The sequence below is a fragment of the Triturus cristatus genome, chromosome 8 (assembly GCF_964204655.1).
Source record: "Triturus cristatus chromosome 8, aTriCri1.1, whole genome shotgun sequence".
NCBI classification, from domain to species: domain Eukaryota; kingdom Metazoa; phylum Chordata; class Amphibia; order Caudata; family Salamandridae; genus Triturus; species Triturus cristatus.
Window position 1 is genome coordinate 796,376,113 of NC_140591.1, and position 21,604 is coordinate 796,397,716.

The window sequence follows — 21,604 nt, forward strand, 5'->3', positions numbered from 1 at the left end:
AAAATAGATGTTGTGGTCTTGTAACCATATATAATTGCCAATATTGCATTTCTACATGTCCCACTCTTAAATACCATGCACCCTAACATGTAGGCTCAAATGTCTATGTAGGTGTGGCTATTTATTATTTGAAATGTTTTTTTTTCTGTCAAAAGGGTCATTTTGGCAGAGGAAAAAACTGCAGCAGTGGGGCAGAACAGGTAGGCCTGAAAATATATTTTTCTTGTCACACTAGTGGATAACACAATAAACGCTGCAGGCCTCAGGTGACATTTAACTTTTCATGCCATTGGTGTAGTGTCTCCACCATATAATATGGCTTTACAGGACGGCAGGTCCTCAGTGTGCAGAGTCTGAAAAACAGCAATAAAATTTAGCAAAAAAGTGGGGATGGCCACAAAAAAAGAGGCATTTTCATACATGGCACATTACCATCCTCCGCAAATCTACTTTCATAACACGGTGGTAAAACGTGTTTGCATCAAACCCTGTCTTACTTAGCACCATAGACATGTAATTGTCCTAGTCAAAAATGTTTTGTGATTTGTTCCCAAAAATGCTTCCAGCGTGAACCTCAAAAGGCAAATGTTTGTGTGGGTCAAAGAAAAAAATCTATGCTTACCTCTTTCAGTTTAGGCAATATCTATTGCATTTACAATATATTCGTATTTTACTGTATGGACAGTAAATTATGGTTTTGATTCAGTATTCAATATCTTCTCCGATTCCAACTGTTGTAAACATGGGAATTCATGTCCGTCAGTTCTGCATGATGAAATGCAGCGATCAACTAGTAAACTAGTTAGTATCCATGCTGCATGAGGCCTGATGTTTGATGTTTATAAATTGTTTATAAATGTGTACTATTTTCTTTAGCATAGATTGATATGAGAAAAAAGTTCTGGCATCGATATTTTCATAATATGAACCTTCCTTCAGGAATCCTGATGTGGGAGGTGTTCACTGTAGGAAAGCAACCATATGAGCTGTATGATAATGCTGAGGTGATACAAAAGATTTCTCAGGGCTACCGCCTTTACCGACCACAGCTGGCCTCCAGAAGGATTCATGAAATAATGGGCAGTTGCTGGCAAGAAGTAAGTGAAACTACTTTGCATGCAGAAGAGATTACATTATTAGAACATTGGTTAACAAATGTGTCAATGTCCAACCTCTACTTCTCAATGTACATTTGATTCACGAAGAAATATTGGATTTCCGATTTATTTTGTGAGTTTCATATAGCACCAAATTAGATTCTTGAATTTCACACAATTTTCGCACCACCATAAGCAAAGTCAATAATCTCCTTTAGAAATAAACATAAGCTTTACTGAAGAGACATAACTGTGATTTTGTTTTTATTTTCTGAGAGAGAAGAAAGACATGGTATTCTGAGGTACGGAAAACCCAATTACAAAATATTAACCTCCCAAAGGTTTGCACCTACATCTGGGTACTGTTGGCATTTTTCCGCCTGATGTAAGGATTCTGGCAGGCTGGTAATGAAGCATGCCCTAAAACATTTTGGGAGGAGGTCTGCACCCTAGCCCAATAATTACATTTTTGGAGCCCATCCCAGCTTTCTTTTAGCTGGATGTCAATGAACGACTTGACCGTGTATCCACTATGTGTGATGCATGTTGGGTGCAGAAGTCTGGTTTAGTGAAATATACATAGAAACGCTGAATTTCTCAAAGTATCTGCAGAGTCATCGTGTTTCATGAGTACATGGAGTGTTCTGCAGTTCTTCAAAATTCAGCACACCACCCTGATTATTTTAGGGTTTTAAGTGTTATGAGTGCTAAGTTATAGGAGCACAAACACCTTTCCTTCCTTCGCTCTAATTTCAGGGTGCTGTAAAGGTGTCCTGAAGAACGCTCACCTCTTTCCCAGAGCCAAATATTTTACCCACAGTTTTAGGATTAGAGATAAAGCATGTTGCCCCATAGAGGTAATCAAGAGCCAACAGAACAATTGCCCTTTGTACATTTCCCTGTACCATGTGCCCCACAGTTCAGGGTTTCCCTAAGGCTCTTAATGTCTCTATTACTCTTAGAAAACAAAGATTAAGGAGATCTGCTAAAGGTTGTCTTTTTACAATGTCTGAGTTCTGCCCTCTGTGATGCAGCAGATTGTACGGGTGAACCAGAATCCTAGTTCAAGTTACTAACTTGTTAAACATTGGCACTGCATTGAGTTTATCCAAGACATAATGACACCTCACTCAGTGAAGAGAAAAACTAATAGTGGAAGGAAGAAACACATCTAGCCTTAAGGCCATTCCAAAAATAGGCACATTTGTTATCTTGTCTATTGCTACAGTGATAACACAGTTGCGTAACATAGTAGCAACCATAGTTGTACAACAATAGGTTGTATAATAAGTACCTGGATCGTAAGGGACATGGTGGCTTGAAAAATCTAAATGAGCATGTACCTCTAGACTTTGAGACTTTTAAATACATACAAGGTGAACTTGTGGGAAAATACCACAAACAGCCCTAAATAAACGATGACACATTGTGATGGTGTTCTAATCCAGTTTTATTTATGAGCACATGAGTTGCATTTGACACCTGAAAACACACACATCAAATCGAGATTTTAGCATACGTGTTGACTACATTTAGAGCCCTTGTGTTTTTTTAAAGAATTATATCACAAACATTATTATGCTCATCAATGCTTGCTCTGCAGTACTACAAACATCAGACACCACAGACCTCATCACTCCTACATTACTACACTACTACAAACTTGATACCCTCTTCATCCCGGAAATAGTGTTCACTACCACATCTCCCAACATCCTAGATATCCTTCTTCCCACAGACTACAACATCCGTTGTGTGCACATAGGTGTCAGTCAACCGTATGGCCTTCCGCTATTCCTTGCTAGGTAAGCGAGTAACACTCAACTCTGCGATCTACTAAAAGGCCGTTTTTTTGTCTCTGCAACTCAAACTGCAACCTTGAATCTCAACTACAGTCCTCCTAAGAACAAGGACTGATGGATTCCAGATCGCCTCCATCAGACATGCCATTACCACTCTCTTGGATGACTTCAACTTCCCAAACAACACAACCTTAAATAAAAACAAGAGTCTCACTCTTCAATATCATTGACACACTTAAAGTGGTATAGCATGTCACACAACCAACATATTCCCAACGCCACATACACAGTTTCTCTTGTCAACATCAACAACAATCCAATAAAAATCACACATACTTCTGGACTGGATCGACCACTTTGCCATTGTTGTTGACCTGCTTAGCATCCTACCAACTAACCAAGGTCAATTCAAAAGAGAAGAAAAAGAAAACTTGTTCAGATCATTTAAAGACTTACCCATAGACAACCTCATTCTTGAACTCATCTCTCACCTATCAAGTCCACGTCCAATGCCAACATCCTTCTAAACCACTACCACAATATTTTGGAAACCTCTGTGAACATCTACATCCCACTTAGAGAACACAAGTGCAAACCAAAGCCTTCAACTCCCTGGTACCCTAAAGACCTTGCTGGAAATAAAAGATCTACCGTAGATAAAAGAAAATGGAAGAAAAACCAAAATAACTCCAGAGGACCTCTTTATAATCAATTGCTCCACTCACATCACCCAAAACAAAGTACTATATCAGCACCATCACTGAAGTCATAACAGAAGCAGAATGTTGTTCAAGACAATAACGCACTGCATGAGGCTCCTTCTGGACCCACCTATTTCTGACTCCACAAAAAAGTGCAATACCATCACCTCTTTTTAGTGAAAAATGCAGAAGATCCAACAGCACATCAGCAACACCAAGCCCGCTTTAATTCATAAAATCTCCCATTCCTGTAGAATTTTGTAAAGGTCAGCCTTCAAATTCCACTCTCTTTGAGGTCTCACTGACTTACTCAACTCCATCAAAGCCAGGAGAATGCCATACCCTCGTCCTTCATTAAGGCTCTCTCTGGAGATGTTCTTGAAATAACTCAGCAGACTCCGTCACAGTAAGTACAGCTCACTTTATTCATTCTGCTGGTACCGATATCCATAGCCCAGAATGACAGTTACCGCCGGGCGCCTGCAGTAGAATCTTACCAACATTCTAAACGGTCAAATGGGAAAGGACAATGGGCTGGGGGAGGACGGGAAAAACCAATAGGGAAGAATTTACATTACAACACATCTCCTTCCTATAAAACATTTGAAGTACAATGAAATATAATGTGGAAACAACGATAAAGTCAAAAAGAGGTCTCTCTGTCAAAATGGCAACATACATAGCTATATAACACATGTTGTCAGAACTGAAAGAAAAACCCAACATAATATGAAAGGTGCAACCATTATGTCATACTGTAGTCTCTGTGCCATATTGGCTTCTTGCATTGGTTTCTTAAATCCCTTCCTCCGGAACTGGAAGGAGATTGTTCATTAACTCTTTGGGCTTGCTCTCGAAGAGGGTCACACAAATTGATGCTGTTATCTCTGATAATTCTGTCCTGACTCCAAATTTGCCCATCCTCAAGACAAACCACGTTTTTGAACACTTTAGTAATTCTTTTCCTTTCAGAATACTTGGAGCTACCTGAAAGTGTGTGTCTGGGTAGTTTCACCCTTACCCATTCCCCCACTTCCCAGCTAGTCTTCTTCTCTGATACTTTTGAGTTGTACCTATCAATGTAACGCCCTTGATGGCGCTGTAATCTTTCCATTATCTCATCTCTATTGACTGCCCCTAAGTCATTTCCCACCAGCCATAAAGGACTTAATCTGGTGCCAGGTTCCCTTCCTTTAAGGGCCTTAAAAGGTGTAACTTTAGTTATTGAATGGGGTGTTATCAAATATGACCAAATCATATTGTCTAATTCAGTCTTTATGTCAACTCCTTTTATGGTGTTTAATTGAATGCAATCCTTGATCATTCTGTTCACCCGTTCCACAAGGCCGTTAGCCCTAGGACAATACAGTGCTGAATATTGATGTTTCACAGAAAAGGTGTGCAAAAACTCTTTCATCAACACAGACGTAAATTGAACACCATTGTCCGTAATCAATACTTTGGGTATACCTTCCCTTCTGAATACCTCCTGGAGGAACTTGATGACAATACTGGTAACTACACTCTCGACAATTTTGATCTCAACCCATTTTGAGTGGTAATCTACTAACGTTAGGATGAATTTACCATTTAATCCCTTGACATCAATGGGCCCAATAATATCCAAAGCCAATTTATTCCAAGGCGCATCAGGAACTTCCACAGCTGAAATCTTCCCCTTTTGTATATGTTTACTTTTATCACTATAAGCACAACTCACACATTGTCTTATATTCCTCTCCACCATGGAATCCATGCCTGGCCACCAGTAGTGTAATCTGATCTTGTTTTTTGTGAGACTACAACCTAAGTGTCCTTCATGGGCTAACAATACAATTTTCTCACGTAAGTTTTCTGGAGGTACAAGTTTACTCCCTCTATACACATTATCATCCTGTATAAAGAGCTCATCTCTCACATCCCAATATCCTCTTATACTGTTATCTACTCTTGAGCATCCACTGGGCCACCCTTTAGTTACAAATTCCTTCACACTCCTTAGAGCAGGATCACTGCCAACACTCACCTTCCACTCATCTTCCTGAATGCCGTCCATTACCCTTGCCACCACAAATTCATCCACCCCATAAAAATCTTCTCCAGTGGCTTGTAGAGGTAATCTAGACAAGAAATCCGCTGCATGATTGCTGGGTCCTGGAATGTAAACAATTCTAAAGTTATACCCTTCCAACCCTAGGAACCATCTTGAAATTCTAGGTGTGGTCCTTTCAATATTTTTGACAGAAAACGCATTCACCAAGGGATGTGGTCCGTTTTTATAACAAATGGGATACCCCATAAGAACACCCTGAAATGTTTAACGGCCCAAAAGCATGCCAATGCCTCCCTTTCTACTACGGAGTAACGTGCCTCCGCCTCAGACAGTGACCTGGAAGCAAAAGCCACAATTCTTTCTACCCCATTAACCAACTGGCTCAAAGTTGCCCCTAACCCCTTGGTACTAGCATCAGTTGTGAGTATTGTGGATTTACATGTGTCAAAATGTCCTAAGAAAGGTGCGTTACTGATACCTTCTTTTAGGTCATGGAATGCTTTCTCGCAGTCCCTGTCCCATGCAAATTTGACATCTTTCTTTAACAATAGTCTTAAAGGATGCGTAATGTCCGCAACATTTTTTTCAAACTTGGAATAATATTCCGACAACCCTAGAAAGGATTTTACTTCATCTTTAGTAGGAGGTGTAGGTGCTGACTTGATCGCATTTATCAGGTTGATTTGGGGTTTTATTCCCTCACGCGATATTACATGCCCTAAATAGGTCACAGATCTTACACCAATCTGACATTTCTCTTTTCTCAAAGTCAGGCCCGCTCCCTTTAGCCTGCTTAACACTTTCCTGAAATTCTCATTGTGTTCCTTCTTGTCTTTTCCAAAAATTAATAAGTCATCTTGGAAGCACAACACAGAGTCTATACCATTGAGAATACCTTGCATCGCTCTCTGGAAAACTGCAGCCGCAGAAGCCAGACCAAACGGCATCCTTCGAAACCTGAACGCCCCAAGAGGCGTTATAAACGATGTTAAAGGTTTACTATCAGGGTGTAACTCAATCTGGTGGTATGCTGATGACAAATCAATAACTGAGAAGAACTCAGCCTCACCTATTTGACTTAACATCTCATTGATGTTGGGTAGGGGATGTCTATCAATCCATATATTGTTATTCAACTCCCTCAAATCAATGCATAATCTTATAGCTTTGTTGTCAGCCTTAGAAGTAATAACAATGGGAGCAACCCACTCCGCACTTTCAATGGGTTCAATGACATTCTGTCTTACTAACTTCTCTAATTCTTGTTTGAGGGGTTCCTTAAGTAAAATAGGCACATTTCTACATTTATATGCTACAGGTTTAGCATTATCCTTTAAAATTATTTTGTGTTGGTACTCCTTCAAACATCCTAATTTCTCTGTAAACACTTCAGGGAATTCTTTAATTAATTCCGTGCCACAAACAGATCTATCCACCAGAAGAACAGGAACTTCTGCACTGGGATCAAGTTTGATACCAAGATCTTTTTGGTGTGCCCACCCTAAAAGGTTCGAACCCTTCTTGGCTACATACACCTTACCAACTGTGCTGCGTCCCTTGAACATGATCCTCATAACAGCCATACCTACTAGCGGTATAGGATCCTTGTTGTATCCCACAGGAACCACGTCTGGTTCAATGAGCGACACAACTTTCTCATCAAATTTAGATAGAAATGTTTCACTATTAATGAATGTAAAAGGGGAGCATGAATCAGCATAGACTTCTACTTTTTTCCCCTCTAATTCTATTCCACATTTGGGTAAGTCTACATTATTCACACTCATATTCCTTTCAACTTTGACCTGTAATACAAATCTACTATTACTCTCATCTTGCTGATCAATGGTATTTACATTTTTCTCCGTCATGTCTTTACACATACGCGCAAAATGTCCCTTGCGGTTACATTTTCTGCACAATGCCGTTCTTGCCCAACATCCCAAGCTATTTGCTAAATGACTAGTGCTGCCGCACCTAAAACATTTCAACTTGTTATCCATTGTCAATGTTTTCTTCTGGTGCTCATTAAAATGTTCATACTTCTTCTTACTGTTCACAGCACACACCTGTTTCAGTTCCTCGCTTATTCTATTCACATCCTTGTCACTAGAGACAGACATTTCTTTTATACATACAGCCGTGTGCTCAATGCTCTTGGCAATTTCTATGGCTTTCCTTAAATCCGGATTCCCAACTAACAATTTTTCCTGTATTTTCTTATTGTTAGTGCATCTCACTAACGGATCTCTTATGAGCGAATCCGTCAACTCATTAAACTCACACGTATTGGCCAATCCTCTCAAGATGGCAATGTAATTGCTCACACTTTCGTTTTTTCCTTGGACTCTCCCATAGAACTTGTGTCTTTCCAGAACTACATTAATTTCATCCGCAAACTGTAATTCCAACTTCCTCAAGGTGACATTATACACATCTCTTTCCTCCATTTCCTCGTCATCTTCCTCAATATCTGGCAGACTATCAAAAACTTTTCTTCCCTCCGCTCCCAGATTATGAAGCAAAATATGCTGTCTACGTAGTGCTGAAAACCCACTTGCGCCAATAGCTATTAGATAAGTCTCAAAACCTTTTATCCAGTTTTTCCATGTCATACTGGGTTCCCCGGCTTCTGACAGGAATGGAGGCGGTTGGCTCATACTTGCTGCTGCCATATTGCTCACCACACTACCTAACTTGCTTAATAGAATCTAGAATAACAGTTGTCTATAATTATTACTCTTTCCACTTGAACAACTGTGAGATCTCCAGCTTTCCACTGTTCCTGTCACTACGCAGTTTCCAAAAGCTCTTAAAATTTAACGTCACTTCACCTCATAAGCAAAGTAAATATTGACAAAATTCACTGCTACTCACTCAGAGGATAGTACTGCCCCCTAGTATAATTTACCAGAGTTATTAATGCGGCACCAAAACTGCAAACTCGCCATTTTTTTTCCTTACTTCACGATAATCGCTGCGTCCACCACAACGTTATACGAAACTCGTATCCACCCGGAACTGATTACAGATCAAAAGCTGCTGGAACAACTTTCTCTCAGCCAGCTATGACCCGGATGACTTCTTCATCACGCTTCACAGCTGCACACGCATGAATCTCGTTCTCGTCAAGCTGTGGCAACGCCCCTCACCACGCTGCTTCCTCAGGTTACTCACAACCCGGATGTTTTCCGACACGCTCCTCCCCTGGGTTGTGCTAGCTGGTTCACGGAAGAAGCGGCGCCCTTCAAACTTCACTGCCACCGAAGATTCAGAAGACTTTGCGTCAACTGCACTACTTGTTCCGATATTATCCAAACTCAAACAGTGAAGATCCGTAGTGCCTCTGGGCCACACACGAAGGGGATATCGATGGTTGCCCTTCACGCAACACTCGTCGCCAGTGAAATAACTCAGCAGACTCCGTCACAGTAAGTACAGCTCACTTTATTCATTCTGCTGGTACCGATATCCATAGCCCAGAATGACAGTTACCGCCGGGCGCCTGCAGTAGAATCTTACCAACATTCTAAACGGTCAAATTAGAAAGGACAATGGGCTGGGGGAGGACGGGAAAAACCAATAGGGAAGAATTTACATTACAACAGTTCTCTTACTCCGTCTTGCCATTGTTAATGCCTCCTTCACTCAAGGCATCTTGCCATAAGCTTTCAAGACAGGCCAAATCCACCCACTCATACAAAATTGATACTAGACCTCAAAGACCTCATCAACTTCTGGCCCATCACTCACCTACCTTTCATTTTCATGATCATTGAAAAAAATCAGTCTATGTTCAACTCCAAGACCACATCACTGCTAACCATCTCCTGCACGACTACTAGTCTGGCTTCAGATAATGCTTCAAAATACAACCACTACCTTACACATCATAGACAATGCCATCTTGACCACAAGTGAGGGTTTCCTCTGCCTCTTGATTTTCTTGGACCTTTCGGCAGCCTTTAACACAGTCCACCTCACCCTCATATGCACCCTGGAGTCTTGAATGGAATTCACTGGCAATCTCCCCCACTGGATCCCCTCCTACCTGTCCAACTAATAACAGTTTGTGTATGTGGACACGTCCATGTCACAAAAGATCCCTATCACCTGTGGACCCTTGCAGTTCCCCAGTGCTCCAAAGCCTCAAACACTGCTTGTACCTCGTCCAGACCTGGATGTTCAGCGCCTACCTGAAGCTCAATTCAACCAAGACAGATATCCTGCATTTTGTTAAGAGAAATAAACAGGATACAGTACAAATCTGGCTCAATAACGTGAACCTTGACAGCTTCGAACTCCAAATTTCACTGCCTGCCAGGTCACTTGGATTAACCCTGGACATCAACCTCTCCCTCAAGGAATGCATTCCCAAAAACATAATGACGGCCAGGTACCAGTCACTATTTTAAAGAAAGTCAAACTGTTTCTTTCAAAAATCGACTTCAGGACCGCTGTTCAAGCTGTCGTGCTCTTGATTCTGGATGGTGGTGAGGCCCTACTCCATGGTCTTTTAGATGCCACACTGGCACCCCTTAGAGGTATCCCAAATGCTTCAGCACACCTGATCCAGGGCCTGAAGAAATATGATCACATCCTACCCATTCTGATGGAACTCCATTGGTTAACCTTGCCTGACTGCACCATCTTCAAAACCAGCTGCATTATTTACAATGACATCATTACTAGCATTTTGCGATGCAGCGCGCGCAAAGGAATTCGTTTTATTTATTTAAACGTGTACTTACCTCCGTTCATCCATATTTCGGTGTTTACATTCCCCCACCCTGCCCCTCCCCTGCCCCGCCTCACCGCTCCACGGAACTCGCTCCACGGACCGCTACTGGTCCATGCCCAGTCCCATCCTAACTATTCTTATTGGAGTATGATATGATCTATGTATGAATTTAAAATGAATGAGTCAAAGGCGATAGTTAGGGGACAGTACGCACAACTGTGAGCAACAGTACTTCCATTGTGCATCAGTCAGTGGTGGTTTAATATCTACGTCCCAAGCCGTCCTGCTAGTGGGACTGTGCACAGGCGCTGACGTCTGCATCTCAGCATACAGTTTCGAGACAAATCTGTGGTTTGTAGGGGAAGTGAGGAAAGCTTCGAGCACCTGAAATGTTGGTGGTGCATCAAAGAACAATGTATGTAATGCGCAAATAGCTGTGCGCAATTGGTAGTATTTAAATGTATCAAGGGACATAACTGTGTCAACATGCATGACTTTCTTTGGTGCTATAAATATGTCATTGGGGTAAATTGCGGCCATAGTCATGAGTTCAAGCTCGCGCAATTTGGTGCACATTCTGGAGTCTCTTGTAATGGGCAATAAAGTATGTTCAGGGGGTGGAACCGATGGTGCAAAAAGATGTTAAACTTGAGCCCTGTGCCGCAACTCTTCCCACGTCCAGATCATGCAAGCAACTGTGTCAACTCGACCGTGCGGACGAATCGGGGTCTGGGAAAGTGCCATCTACAGGAGCAAGAGAGCAACAAGATTGCATTCAGTTGCTGTGTGCACCATGAAGTGTGTTGGGAACAGCCAGGAATGTGCAAAGTGGGCTTGAGAGCTGAAGTAATAGAGATCAAAATCAGGGGCACCAAACCTGCCTTATTCAAAGGGGAGTGTCAGAATCTCCCAAGCAATGCATGGTTGGGAGCCTGCCCAGACTGAGATAAGCCTTGATCTGAGTTGTGGGCAGAATTGAAGGGGCAAATTTATAAATAAATAGAGGAACTTAGGCAGGATTATAATTTTTACTATGGCGAGGTGGCACGTTAATGACAGTGTTAGGTGTTTCCACCCTGCAGTTCTATTGTCTAGCCAGTTTAATTATCGGCCATAGTTATTCTTCCACAGTTCTTCAATATTCATACTAAGCCACAACCCCAAAATTTTGACAACACCCCCGGCCATACAAGTGGGAATTCCAAGTCAATTTGGGGAATAGCATTTGTTAAGGGAAAACCAATGGACTCGGTCCAGTTCATATCAATTCCAGATATCTCCCTGAATCTGGTAAATTCCTGAATAAGGGGTCTAGGTTAGTGTGAGGATCTCTAACATATAGGATGACGTTGTCTACCTATAGCGATACTAATATTAAGCGGGGAAAAACGCAACTCCCCATATTGCATGGTGTTGATGTAGCCGAGCTGTGAGCGGTTCCATCGCAATCACAAAAAGGATGGGGGAGAGGGGACATCCTTGTCGAGTGCCACTGGTGATCACAAATGAGTCAGAGACACATCCATTGATGCGCACTGGAGACATGGGCTGTGAGTATAACAAGCCTATTGAGTTAAGAAAGGAGGAGCTCAGCCCACTTCTTCACAGTAAAGCAAATAGATATTGCCATTTGAGGGAATTGAAGCCCTAGTGGCATCTAAGAATACAGTTATGGTATGCAGAGAAGTGTCAATGGTGTGAAGTATTGCAAAGAACGTTCAGAATTTGTGCGAGGTGGGCATGCCAGGTATGAATCCCGCCTGGTTGCTGGGAGCAGGGGATGGAGCCTTGAGGCGAGCAGTTTAAGAAGTATTTTAATATCTATATTAATTAGTGAGAGCGGTCTGTATGAGTTTTAGAAAGCTCCTGAAAACTCATCTATTTGCCTAGGTCTCTTTCTTCCACCCCTCCCTGGCTCCGCGCCAAGACACTCCTGAGTATCTGTGCGCGCTATGAAAAATAAATAACATAACACAGTGACAAGGATGCTTTCCAGGCTTTAATATAGTAATAATAAGGGCCTCATGCTTGGAGAAAGGAAGCACGCCAGATAAGAGAGCCTTAACATATACCTCTACTACGTGCAGTGCGAGTATTGTAGCAAATTCATGATAGAAAGCAGCTGGGATGCCATCTAAGTCAGGTACCTTTTATGCAGGCATGGAACGGATCACCCCAATAATTTCTTTAATTGTGAAGGGTTTATTTAAGTATCACCTATGGTCTTCCTCAAGCCATGGGAGTTGGATCGAATTGAAGCAATCAGAGGGATCCACTGGGGTGATCTCTTGTCTGATGTGATATAGCATAAAAAAGGTCTTCATAAGTTCCTGGACAGATGCTTAACCAATGTATGTGCCTGTTGTGTCACCCTGTACTTCTGTAATTTATTGACTCGCCCATGGTTTCCACAGCAGTCGTGCCAGAAACCTTTCGGGCTTAGCCCCCTCTTCAAAGCATTGTACCTGTGTCTCCAAACCCAAATAGTGCAGTTCCCTCTGGGCAGCCTCTTCAAATTACACCAATCTGCTATATATGTCAACAAGTAGCTGCGGATCCCGCTTAATACAGAAGAGTACCTCAAGGTCGCTGATGTCTCGCTTCAGGCGTCTAGAGTCCCCCTCAATTCACAAAGTACCCCTGCCTGTTTGGCAATGCAAGCCCTCCTGATAACAACCTTTAAGGCATCCCAGAGGGTTGCCCTAGTAATGTCCTCCTTATCATTATGTTCAAAATATTCCATAATTGTAGTTTTGATATCTTTGCGAAACACTTGGTTGCGTAGTGGTCCAAGTAAAGGCCAAGGAGGGAACGTGGTAGCTGCAGTTCCAATAGCGTTAGGGCATGAACCGAGAGTGTATGTGGCAGGTGTAATGCCTGTGCTGACCATGATGCCACATCCCGCACAATCAACCAATAGTCTAGTCACGACCGCAGTGCTTGTCCATTATTTATACAGGTCCCTTCTTTCAGGTTGGCATGCCCAACACTCCATATATCAAGCAAGTCATGATCCTGCATAAGGAGGTGTAGTTGACCAGCAGCCCGTGGGAATGGTCGCTTAGTTTGGCTGGCTCTGTCCATTTCAGGGTCAAGTATAATATTAATGTTGCGACCTCACAGTGTCATACCAGGTCATAATGCTTCTGCATAGGCCCATAGAGTTCCAGTAGTCACTAACCAGCAAAACATATATGCCCTGTTTGTCCAATTTGACCCTGCTCTTCCACCATGCCAGCCCCTTTCCTATCACAGTTGGCACCCCTCGGCTATAGTTTGAATACGCAGCCATGTAATGCACACCAACCCAACTGGACCTACGTTCAGTGGTGGAACTTTCTGCAAGGTGGAGCTCCTGCAGCAGGCAGACATCTATGGAGTTTCAGTGTAAGTATGCAAAAACTTGACGTGCCTTCCAGTGGTCATTAAGGCTGTGTATATTCCATGTTAACAATTTAAAACTGTACATGTGAAAGCATTGGACTAATGTAAGGACAATGCACAATAGCTCTCATCCCAATATAGTGTGCCCTAGTGTGTTGAACCAGATAAGTGCCCATCCGAAAACATATGATAAACTTACCCTCCCACCACCTACAACAACCTCCGAACTTGGTTGTGCACCATCACATCTCACCCCAACAAAACCTTGAGAACAACTCAGAAGAGGAATCATCCCGTGGGCAGAGTGATACTGGGTGTACACCCCGTACCATGTACGGCAGGCTAGCCAAGTCAAGGATACCATCGAGCAAATTTCAGAATAAACATCCTGTATAGACTTAATGCATTATCAAAGAATTGTTAAAGGTGAACGTGTCTTGTATTCCAACATTAAGACTCATGTGAGGGTGTCGCAAATAGAAACATTATCCTAGCAAGTAAATCTTAGCATGGGAATAAAACAGCGACACAGAACACAAAGGGATATCAAGTCAGTCATTTTCGCTCAGCAGATGTTCTCTAGTTGCCACCGAAGAGCCATGGGAAGATCCTCGGTCATTGATGATGCATTTGGCAAATTTCAAGGCTGCTTTGGTGTCCGTAAAGAACTGTTGTTTGCCCTCTCAGGTTACTTGAAGTGAGGCAGGATAAACCAAGGCATATGGAATCTCCGCTTTCTGAAGCATTTGTTTAGCAGGGAGGAACTCCCAGTGGACTGCCTGCAGAGCCATGGTGTAGTAGGGGTAGAAGGATATCTGACTGCCTTGGTATTGAAGTGATCCTCATTCCCTGGCCAGGCACAGGGACATATCGTGGTCACAGTAGTTCAGTAATCATGCAACTAATGGTCTAGCCGGTATTCTTGGAGGGGGCCTTGGACCAGCGATCTGTGTGCGCTCTCTACTATGAGCACATCAGATGGTCTATCTCCAAATAGATCCGTGAGAATGAACTCAATGAAGTATTCCATTCTTGCCATGTTGGTGGTTTTTGGGACTCCAGTGATCCTGAGATTATTGCGATGGGAGCGTGCCTTAAGATCATTATTTTTTACCATGATTACCTCCAGCACTTTGACCATTTCGAGTAGTTGCTCCATTGCCTCTGCATGTAAATCATCAGCATCTTATACCAGTTGATCAAGGCGATCGTCGTGCATGTCCAGTTGCTGCTTAACCTGGTCTAGGTGGCACTTGAGCATGTCCACCAGCAGCCTTCTAATATGATTCTTAGGCAGCCCCAAGTCTGGTGGGTAGAGTTCATGAGGCCCAAGGTGTCTAGACCAAACAATGTCTCGTTTGAAGTGACACTCCCTTCACATCACCACCACAGGATGAAAGTCTAACCTCCCTCCAGTGGCTCTATCTGCTGCTGCCACCCCAGGGGGTACTAATAATAAGCAATGCTCTGCCCCTCCTTGCAATGCCCACCCAATGCATAGTCCAATTGACGAGGGGAGTATGCTAATCATCCTCCTCAACTCAGTGCCTGTACTGCCAGGACGTCAGGGAAGCCTTAATGTAAGGCTGAGAAGGCCGAGAGATGGGGGTGGCCTCACTTAGTACTGCGGACTCCTGACTCTATAGCGGGCTGGCTTGATGATACCAGTGCCACGACGGCCCTGTCGATTTCATGCAGCTGTCACCTCACCTAACAGGCTGGAGGAGTGCCCAGATTCCGTAGGCCCCGACACGCTTTCCTGCACCTCCAAGGAAATTACTGTTAAGCCAGGTGGACCGGAGGAAGATGTCCATGCAGTGCGCTTCCACCGCCACAGCCCTAAGTCCAGCCGATGGGACACTGCTCCTCTCCCCAGCTGTGCTGTTGTCAGCAATTCTCCAGGGGCCCCACGTGGCAGCAGCTCTTCCGTCCGAGGCTGCCCAGTAGAGACTGCCTCAGTGTGGCTTCCGGGCCATTCAAGCCCGCGGCATCAGCGTGTTCATGAACCGGCCACACCGCCTTCAGTCCAGCCCTCACCTCCATGCCTCTCCACAGCAGTACCTCAGCTTCTTCAAGGCACCTTCTTCAAGGCAGCCCGTAAATTGACCCGCTTTGTAGGTCATCAAGCTCGTATGGCCGGATTCCGGGTGCATTATTGACTCGGCAGGCAGTGCTCTATTAGTCACCGGCCATTTCTCAGCCTGGCCTAGCTATGCCCCCCACAAAGGCCATCAATTTGATTAATTAAAAATAAATACCCCTATGATTCTGGTCAAACATTAATAAATAATGTAACTGTAAACAGGCTTACATTTTAAAAATATAACATTTAATTGTAGGATAAATATCAATACCATTGTTACTAAATAAATGAAGCGCATTGATTTAGAAGTGCTATTATTCATTAAAATAAGAATATATGCATCTAGATGTGTGTATATAAGTAAATCTTTTACTTTGTTAAATCAGTGTTATTTTTAAAGAACAATATCTCCCGTTAATTTCTGCTGTAAAACTGTTCTGAGAAGGCATCATGTGGTCCCGTGATTATAGATATAAAGCTTTTGTGTCACTTGGAATATTCAGTTTCTTCCTGCAGTGCTGTCACATAGTCAGGTCTGAACAATCACTAGACTACTACCAGACTCAAACGTCAGATGGGATCATCAAACAAACCTTGAAAATTGTCGCATGGATCTTTTTTAATCAATAAGGAGAGGGCTCTAGGAGCAAATATTTACATATAGTTCCATTAACAGTAAAGACCAATGGGCTCCACTGGAAATGACAAAGGGCCCGATGCACAGAACTAACTTAAGACAAAATCCTAAACTTACTACCATTTTCGTATTAACAGAAGGCACTTACTCATTTTGGTATTCACAGAAGACACTTACTCACTTTGGTATTCACAGAAGTTAGGAGTCCTAACTTTAGGACTCCTAAATGCCTTCTGTGAATACCAAAAGTTTTAAAATTAGAATTTTTCTCAGTTTAGGAGTCCTAAAGTTAGGACTCCTAAATTTACTACTACTAAACTGAGAAAAATCCTAATTTTAAGACTTTCGGTATTCACAGAAGGCATTTAGGAGTCCTAAAGTTAGGAGTCCTACCTATACTACTACTAAACTGAGAAAAATTCTAATTTTAAGACTTTCGGTATTCACAGAAGGCATTTAGGAGTCCTAAAGTTAGGACTCCTAACTTCTGTGAATACCGAAATGAGTAAGTGCCTTCTGTGAATACCAAAATGAGTAAGTGCCTTCTGTGAATACCAAAATGAGTAAGTGCCTTCTGTGAATACCAAAATGGTAGTAAGTTTAGGATTTTGTCTTAAGTTAGTTCTGTGAATCGGGCCCAAAGAGAATTGAAGTGAGTTTGAAGGGATTTATTAACAAACTTAGACAGGTTTAAATCATTGATACTCAGGTAAATAAATCTTAAGGATTATCGTTACAAATTTAAGTTGTCAAAAAGACAATATTTTAGCATGAGATAGAACATGACAGGTACCACAATTACATAAAAAATACAAAATATTCAGAAAACGTGTTCAATGAAGACAACCCCTAATCTAAATTAAAGAAGGCTTCAGAAAACCAAAAGGAGGATTCTGATGTGAGAATAAGAGAATAGGAATGCTTAGGCAAGAAGCCTTTGCACTCCTGCAGTAGAGATCAGCACAGGCAGGAAAGCATCTTCCCCATACAAGAATGTGAATAAAAGAGTAAGGAAGACTCCCTCTAGTCTAAGGAACACACAATATTATATTTCAACAAAATCATTAATTTAAAAATTGCATTTTGTTTCCACTCTCGAGAACTCTGGGAGCAGGTAATCTCCCCTTGTTCTCTTGTTATCAAAATGGTCCATACATGGCTATGTCCTTGAGTTGTTACACTGGAAAGCCTATTGGGTACAAACAGCTTTTATCCACTAGTCTCCCATCCTGACATATTTTCTTCCTTCCAACGGGAACCATACTATCAGTTGTCTAATATATTACAAAACAACTGTTCACTAGCTAGTATACATCTTCTGGAAAAGCACAGCATCTGCAGTGGGAATAGACCATCTGTTCATGTTCTTGCCATAAGGACTAATCTTATTCACGATGTACTTGTGCAATTAAAATACATTACTTACTTCTGATGGTCAGTTGGTAATTTTTGTGGTGCTGTGCTCTGTTTTCGTATTATCATGACATGCAAAACAACCACAAAAAAAATGCACAGGCCTCTTTTCCTAAAATGTGTAACTGTGTCATTCAAAATGGCTTTAATATAAGGGTAACTTAATCCATTACAACATGTTAACTTGTGAGCTGCTTATATAGCTAAATGTGGTCATCTACTCAAAATTACATGTTTAATGTGCATATGTTATTTAATAATGCATATCACATTTCACTAATAAATGTGCAACTATGCAAATTAAAATTTACGCTCTTCCAGTTCCCCCTCTGATGGCTAAAATAGACATAACAATGAATCTCCAAACAATACTTCATCTCACTGTCAGGTCATCCATCTTACCCTTCAAGTTTGCTACTCCTTCATTTCTATGCAAGCCTTACTTTTTCTTTCTTTCTTCCATTTCTATTCCCTCTCCCCTTTGCCTCTTTCCCTATTCTCTTTTCTTTCTTGCAAACAAAAATCAAAATCTCTTATATAACAAAAATTAACAACTCAAGCATATGCCAGTAATTAAAATAGGCCATAGTAATACACCTAAAAATGCATTACCATAGCAAAAAACCCTTTCCTGGTTTTCCTAAAACACCAGTTGCTTCTAAATACTGTAATTCAGGTTATAAGTCAGAAATGTTCTTTGTAAACTCTTCTATCTCTTGACTCTTGTGAGGTACGATTGAACAACAATGTGGCACTTTCAGCATCTTGCCGACTCAGCCTTTTTATGCTAACAATATATCTAAATCTAACCAATCTTGCAAAACCATAGATCTAATAGTTAATAGTTCTGTATCTACTGTTAACAAACCACCAGAAATACTATTTGCTAATTTGCCTCCTACTGCAGAAAGTTTTCTGATTTTCTCATCATTTAGTAGTACAACCTACCAGGCGTCTTCCAATCAGGCATTCTTACCAACCAGAGCACCAACACTTTACTGATTGCCTAAGCCGACGACATCAGAACCCGCTTCGACCGAGGTGAAAAAGCATCCCTGATCCTCTTTGACCTCTCAGCGACATTTAGCACTGTATCCCATCACACCCTCATCAGTTGATTTCACCACAATGGCATCCAGGAGATGCCCTCAAATGGATTGCATCCTTCATCACAGGTTGCACCCAGAGAATCTGCCTGCCGCCCTTCACCTCTGAGCCCAAGAGCATCATCTGTGGCATTCCCTATGGATCTTTTATCAGTCCCAGCTTGTTCACCACCTAAATGACACCACTGGCTGACATTTTCTGAACCCATGGATTTAACATCATCTCCCATGCAGACGACACCCAACTCATCCTCTTCCTCTCAGAAGACGCCACCACCACCATAACAAATTTCCAAAATGCCATGACCAGGGTCGCCAAATGGATGAGGACCAACTGTCTAAAGCTCAAAACAAACCAAGATGGAAGTGCTGATTTTTGGTACGAACACCTCCACATGGGATGACACCAGTGGCCCCCCAAACTTGGACCCACACCCGCCCCCACAAACCACACGCATAACCTTGGCATTGTTCTCGACAGCAAACTCATCATGAAACACCAGGTCAATGCAATCTCTGCCTTCTTCCACACCATCCGCATTCATCGAAAGGTCTTCAGATGGATGACCAGTAACACCAGGAAAATTGTCACACAAGCCCTCATCACCAGTCATCTGGATCATGCAAACACACTCTTTAGCAAAACACCCACCAAACTCCTCAAGAGACTCCAGACCATACAGAAGGCAGCAGCCAGACTCATGTTCACCCTCCCCAAACAGACCTGCATCAACCCTCACCTTAGGAACTACCACTGACTCCCCGTCCAGAAGAGATGCCAGTTCAAGATAATGAATCAAGTCTACAAAGACCTCCACAACCATGGTCTTACATATACCAACCGCCGCCTGAACTTCTACCAACCTGCCAGACAACTGCGCACTGCCTCCATTGCGCACACTTCCCTCATTTGCCAAAGCCACAGCGGAGGTCGTTCCTTTTCCTACCTAGCCGTCAAGTCTTAGAATGATCTTCCCCTACTCCTGCGAACATTTCTGCCACTCGCAGACTTCAGACAGAGACTCACGACCTGGTTCTTTGACTGAAGACTGGCAAGACGAAAATGCCTGGATACCCCAGGGGGGAATCGCCATGCTCTATAAGTACTTACTGATTGATTGATAGTACCAAAATATCTCCCACTAATTGTAGCCCATCATTAGTACTTTATCTAGGTATGTGAAATGGATTCATCTTTAAGGCTTCTAAACTATTCACATGATACAGTTTTGTGAATACTAAAGCTAAGTGGAAAATACCTTCTTGATCAGTGGTCAGTTGCAAATAGGCAGCATATAAATGATATACTCCAGTTAATAATTGAACAGGTCCTCCACGAACTTCAAATGGGTGTTCACATCCACTTGATCCCATGTGTTTACTTTTAATGTGAGTCCTTGTCTTATAAACACTAAGTTTTCCTTTCTGTCGTTTGTTTACTTTCAGCCTAGTGTACACCATGTTACCTTTTGAAAATCAACTTCCTCCTATTACACACATTCTTCAAAACATCTTCCTTTTCTGTTGCTTTATGAGACATGTGAGCTCTCCTTCCTCTAAGCTTGCATCAATTTCTTCTCTAATGAATTCATTGAACATGTCAACTTGCGTTCATATGCCTTAAAGAAAGATGTCTATTCTAGTAGAAGACTGAACAAAATACCAAGCTGTTACCATTTATTTAGCCCTAGGATGTGCAATAATTTGGACTTGGCCCTTTCTGCAGGGTCATCCTCAAACTTTTTGCCTTCGTCTTCATGTTTACCGAACCCATTTTGTTGGCTTTTAGGACTCTGCACACTTCACCACTGCTAATCAGGACTAAAGTGCTTGTGCTCTCTCCCTAAAACCAGGTAGAACAGGTAGAACTGTCTGGCATATTTAATTTTCTTGTAAACCCCAAGTAAAGTGGCACTACCTGTGCCCAGAGCTTGTAAGTTAAATGCTACTAAGTGGCCTGTAGCAGTGGTTGTGCCCACTTAAGTAGAACTTTAATCATGTCTCAGGTCTTCCATTGCAGCCTGTGTCTGTGCAGTTTTAAACTACCATGTGAACCAGGTAAAATAAGCCTTTTGCCAGGCCCAAATCTTCCTTTTTAATACATATATGTTACCCCTAGGGTAGGCCATGGACAGCCTAGAGGGCAGGGTGCAATAAATCTAAAATGTGGGATATGTACTATTAGGTTTCACATGTCCTGGTAGTGAAAAGCTCTTAAATGTGTTGTTCACTACTGCAAGTCCCACTTCTCCCATAGGATGACATTGGAGCTACACAATGACATTTAATAAGCTATAATTTCCAAATGGGAGGCGGTACAAAGTTTATGTTTGGTGTCTCTGGAAGTGTAATGAAAAATCCTAAGTTATGATGAAGTTGGATTTTAAATTACAATTTTGAGAATATCACTATTAGAAAGTTGCCATTTTCCTGCCTTAACCATTTGGTGCTTGCAGCCAATCTCTGGGCCACCTGACTGGGTGTAGTTGACAGTTAGGCTTTGTGTATTCCTCCTAGGCAGCCACATTTAATGGGGAACTTAGGTGTGACTAGATGTGCCATCACTGGCAGGATAGGAGGGAGAAGC

At 42.2% G+C, this 21,604-nt stretch overlaps 1 protein-coding gene across 1 annotated transcript in view; it reads left to right on the forward strand.

Moving 5' to 3' along the window:
- BMX (BMX non-receptor tyrosine kinase) overlaps positions 1-21,604 on the forward strand; it is an 891,026-nt gene that overhangs the window by 792,549 nt on the left and 76,873 nt on the right. Inside the window, exon 18 of the mRNA XM_085620470.1 lies at positions 940-1,097. Coding sequence (XP_085476596.1) covers positions 940-1,097 — 158 coding nt within the window. The remainder of the gene's footprint in view (positions 1-939; positions 1,098-21,604) is intronic.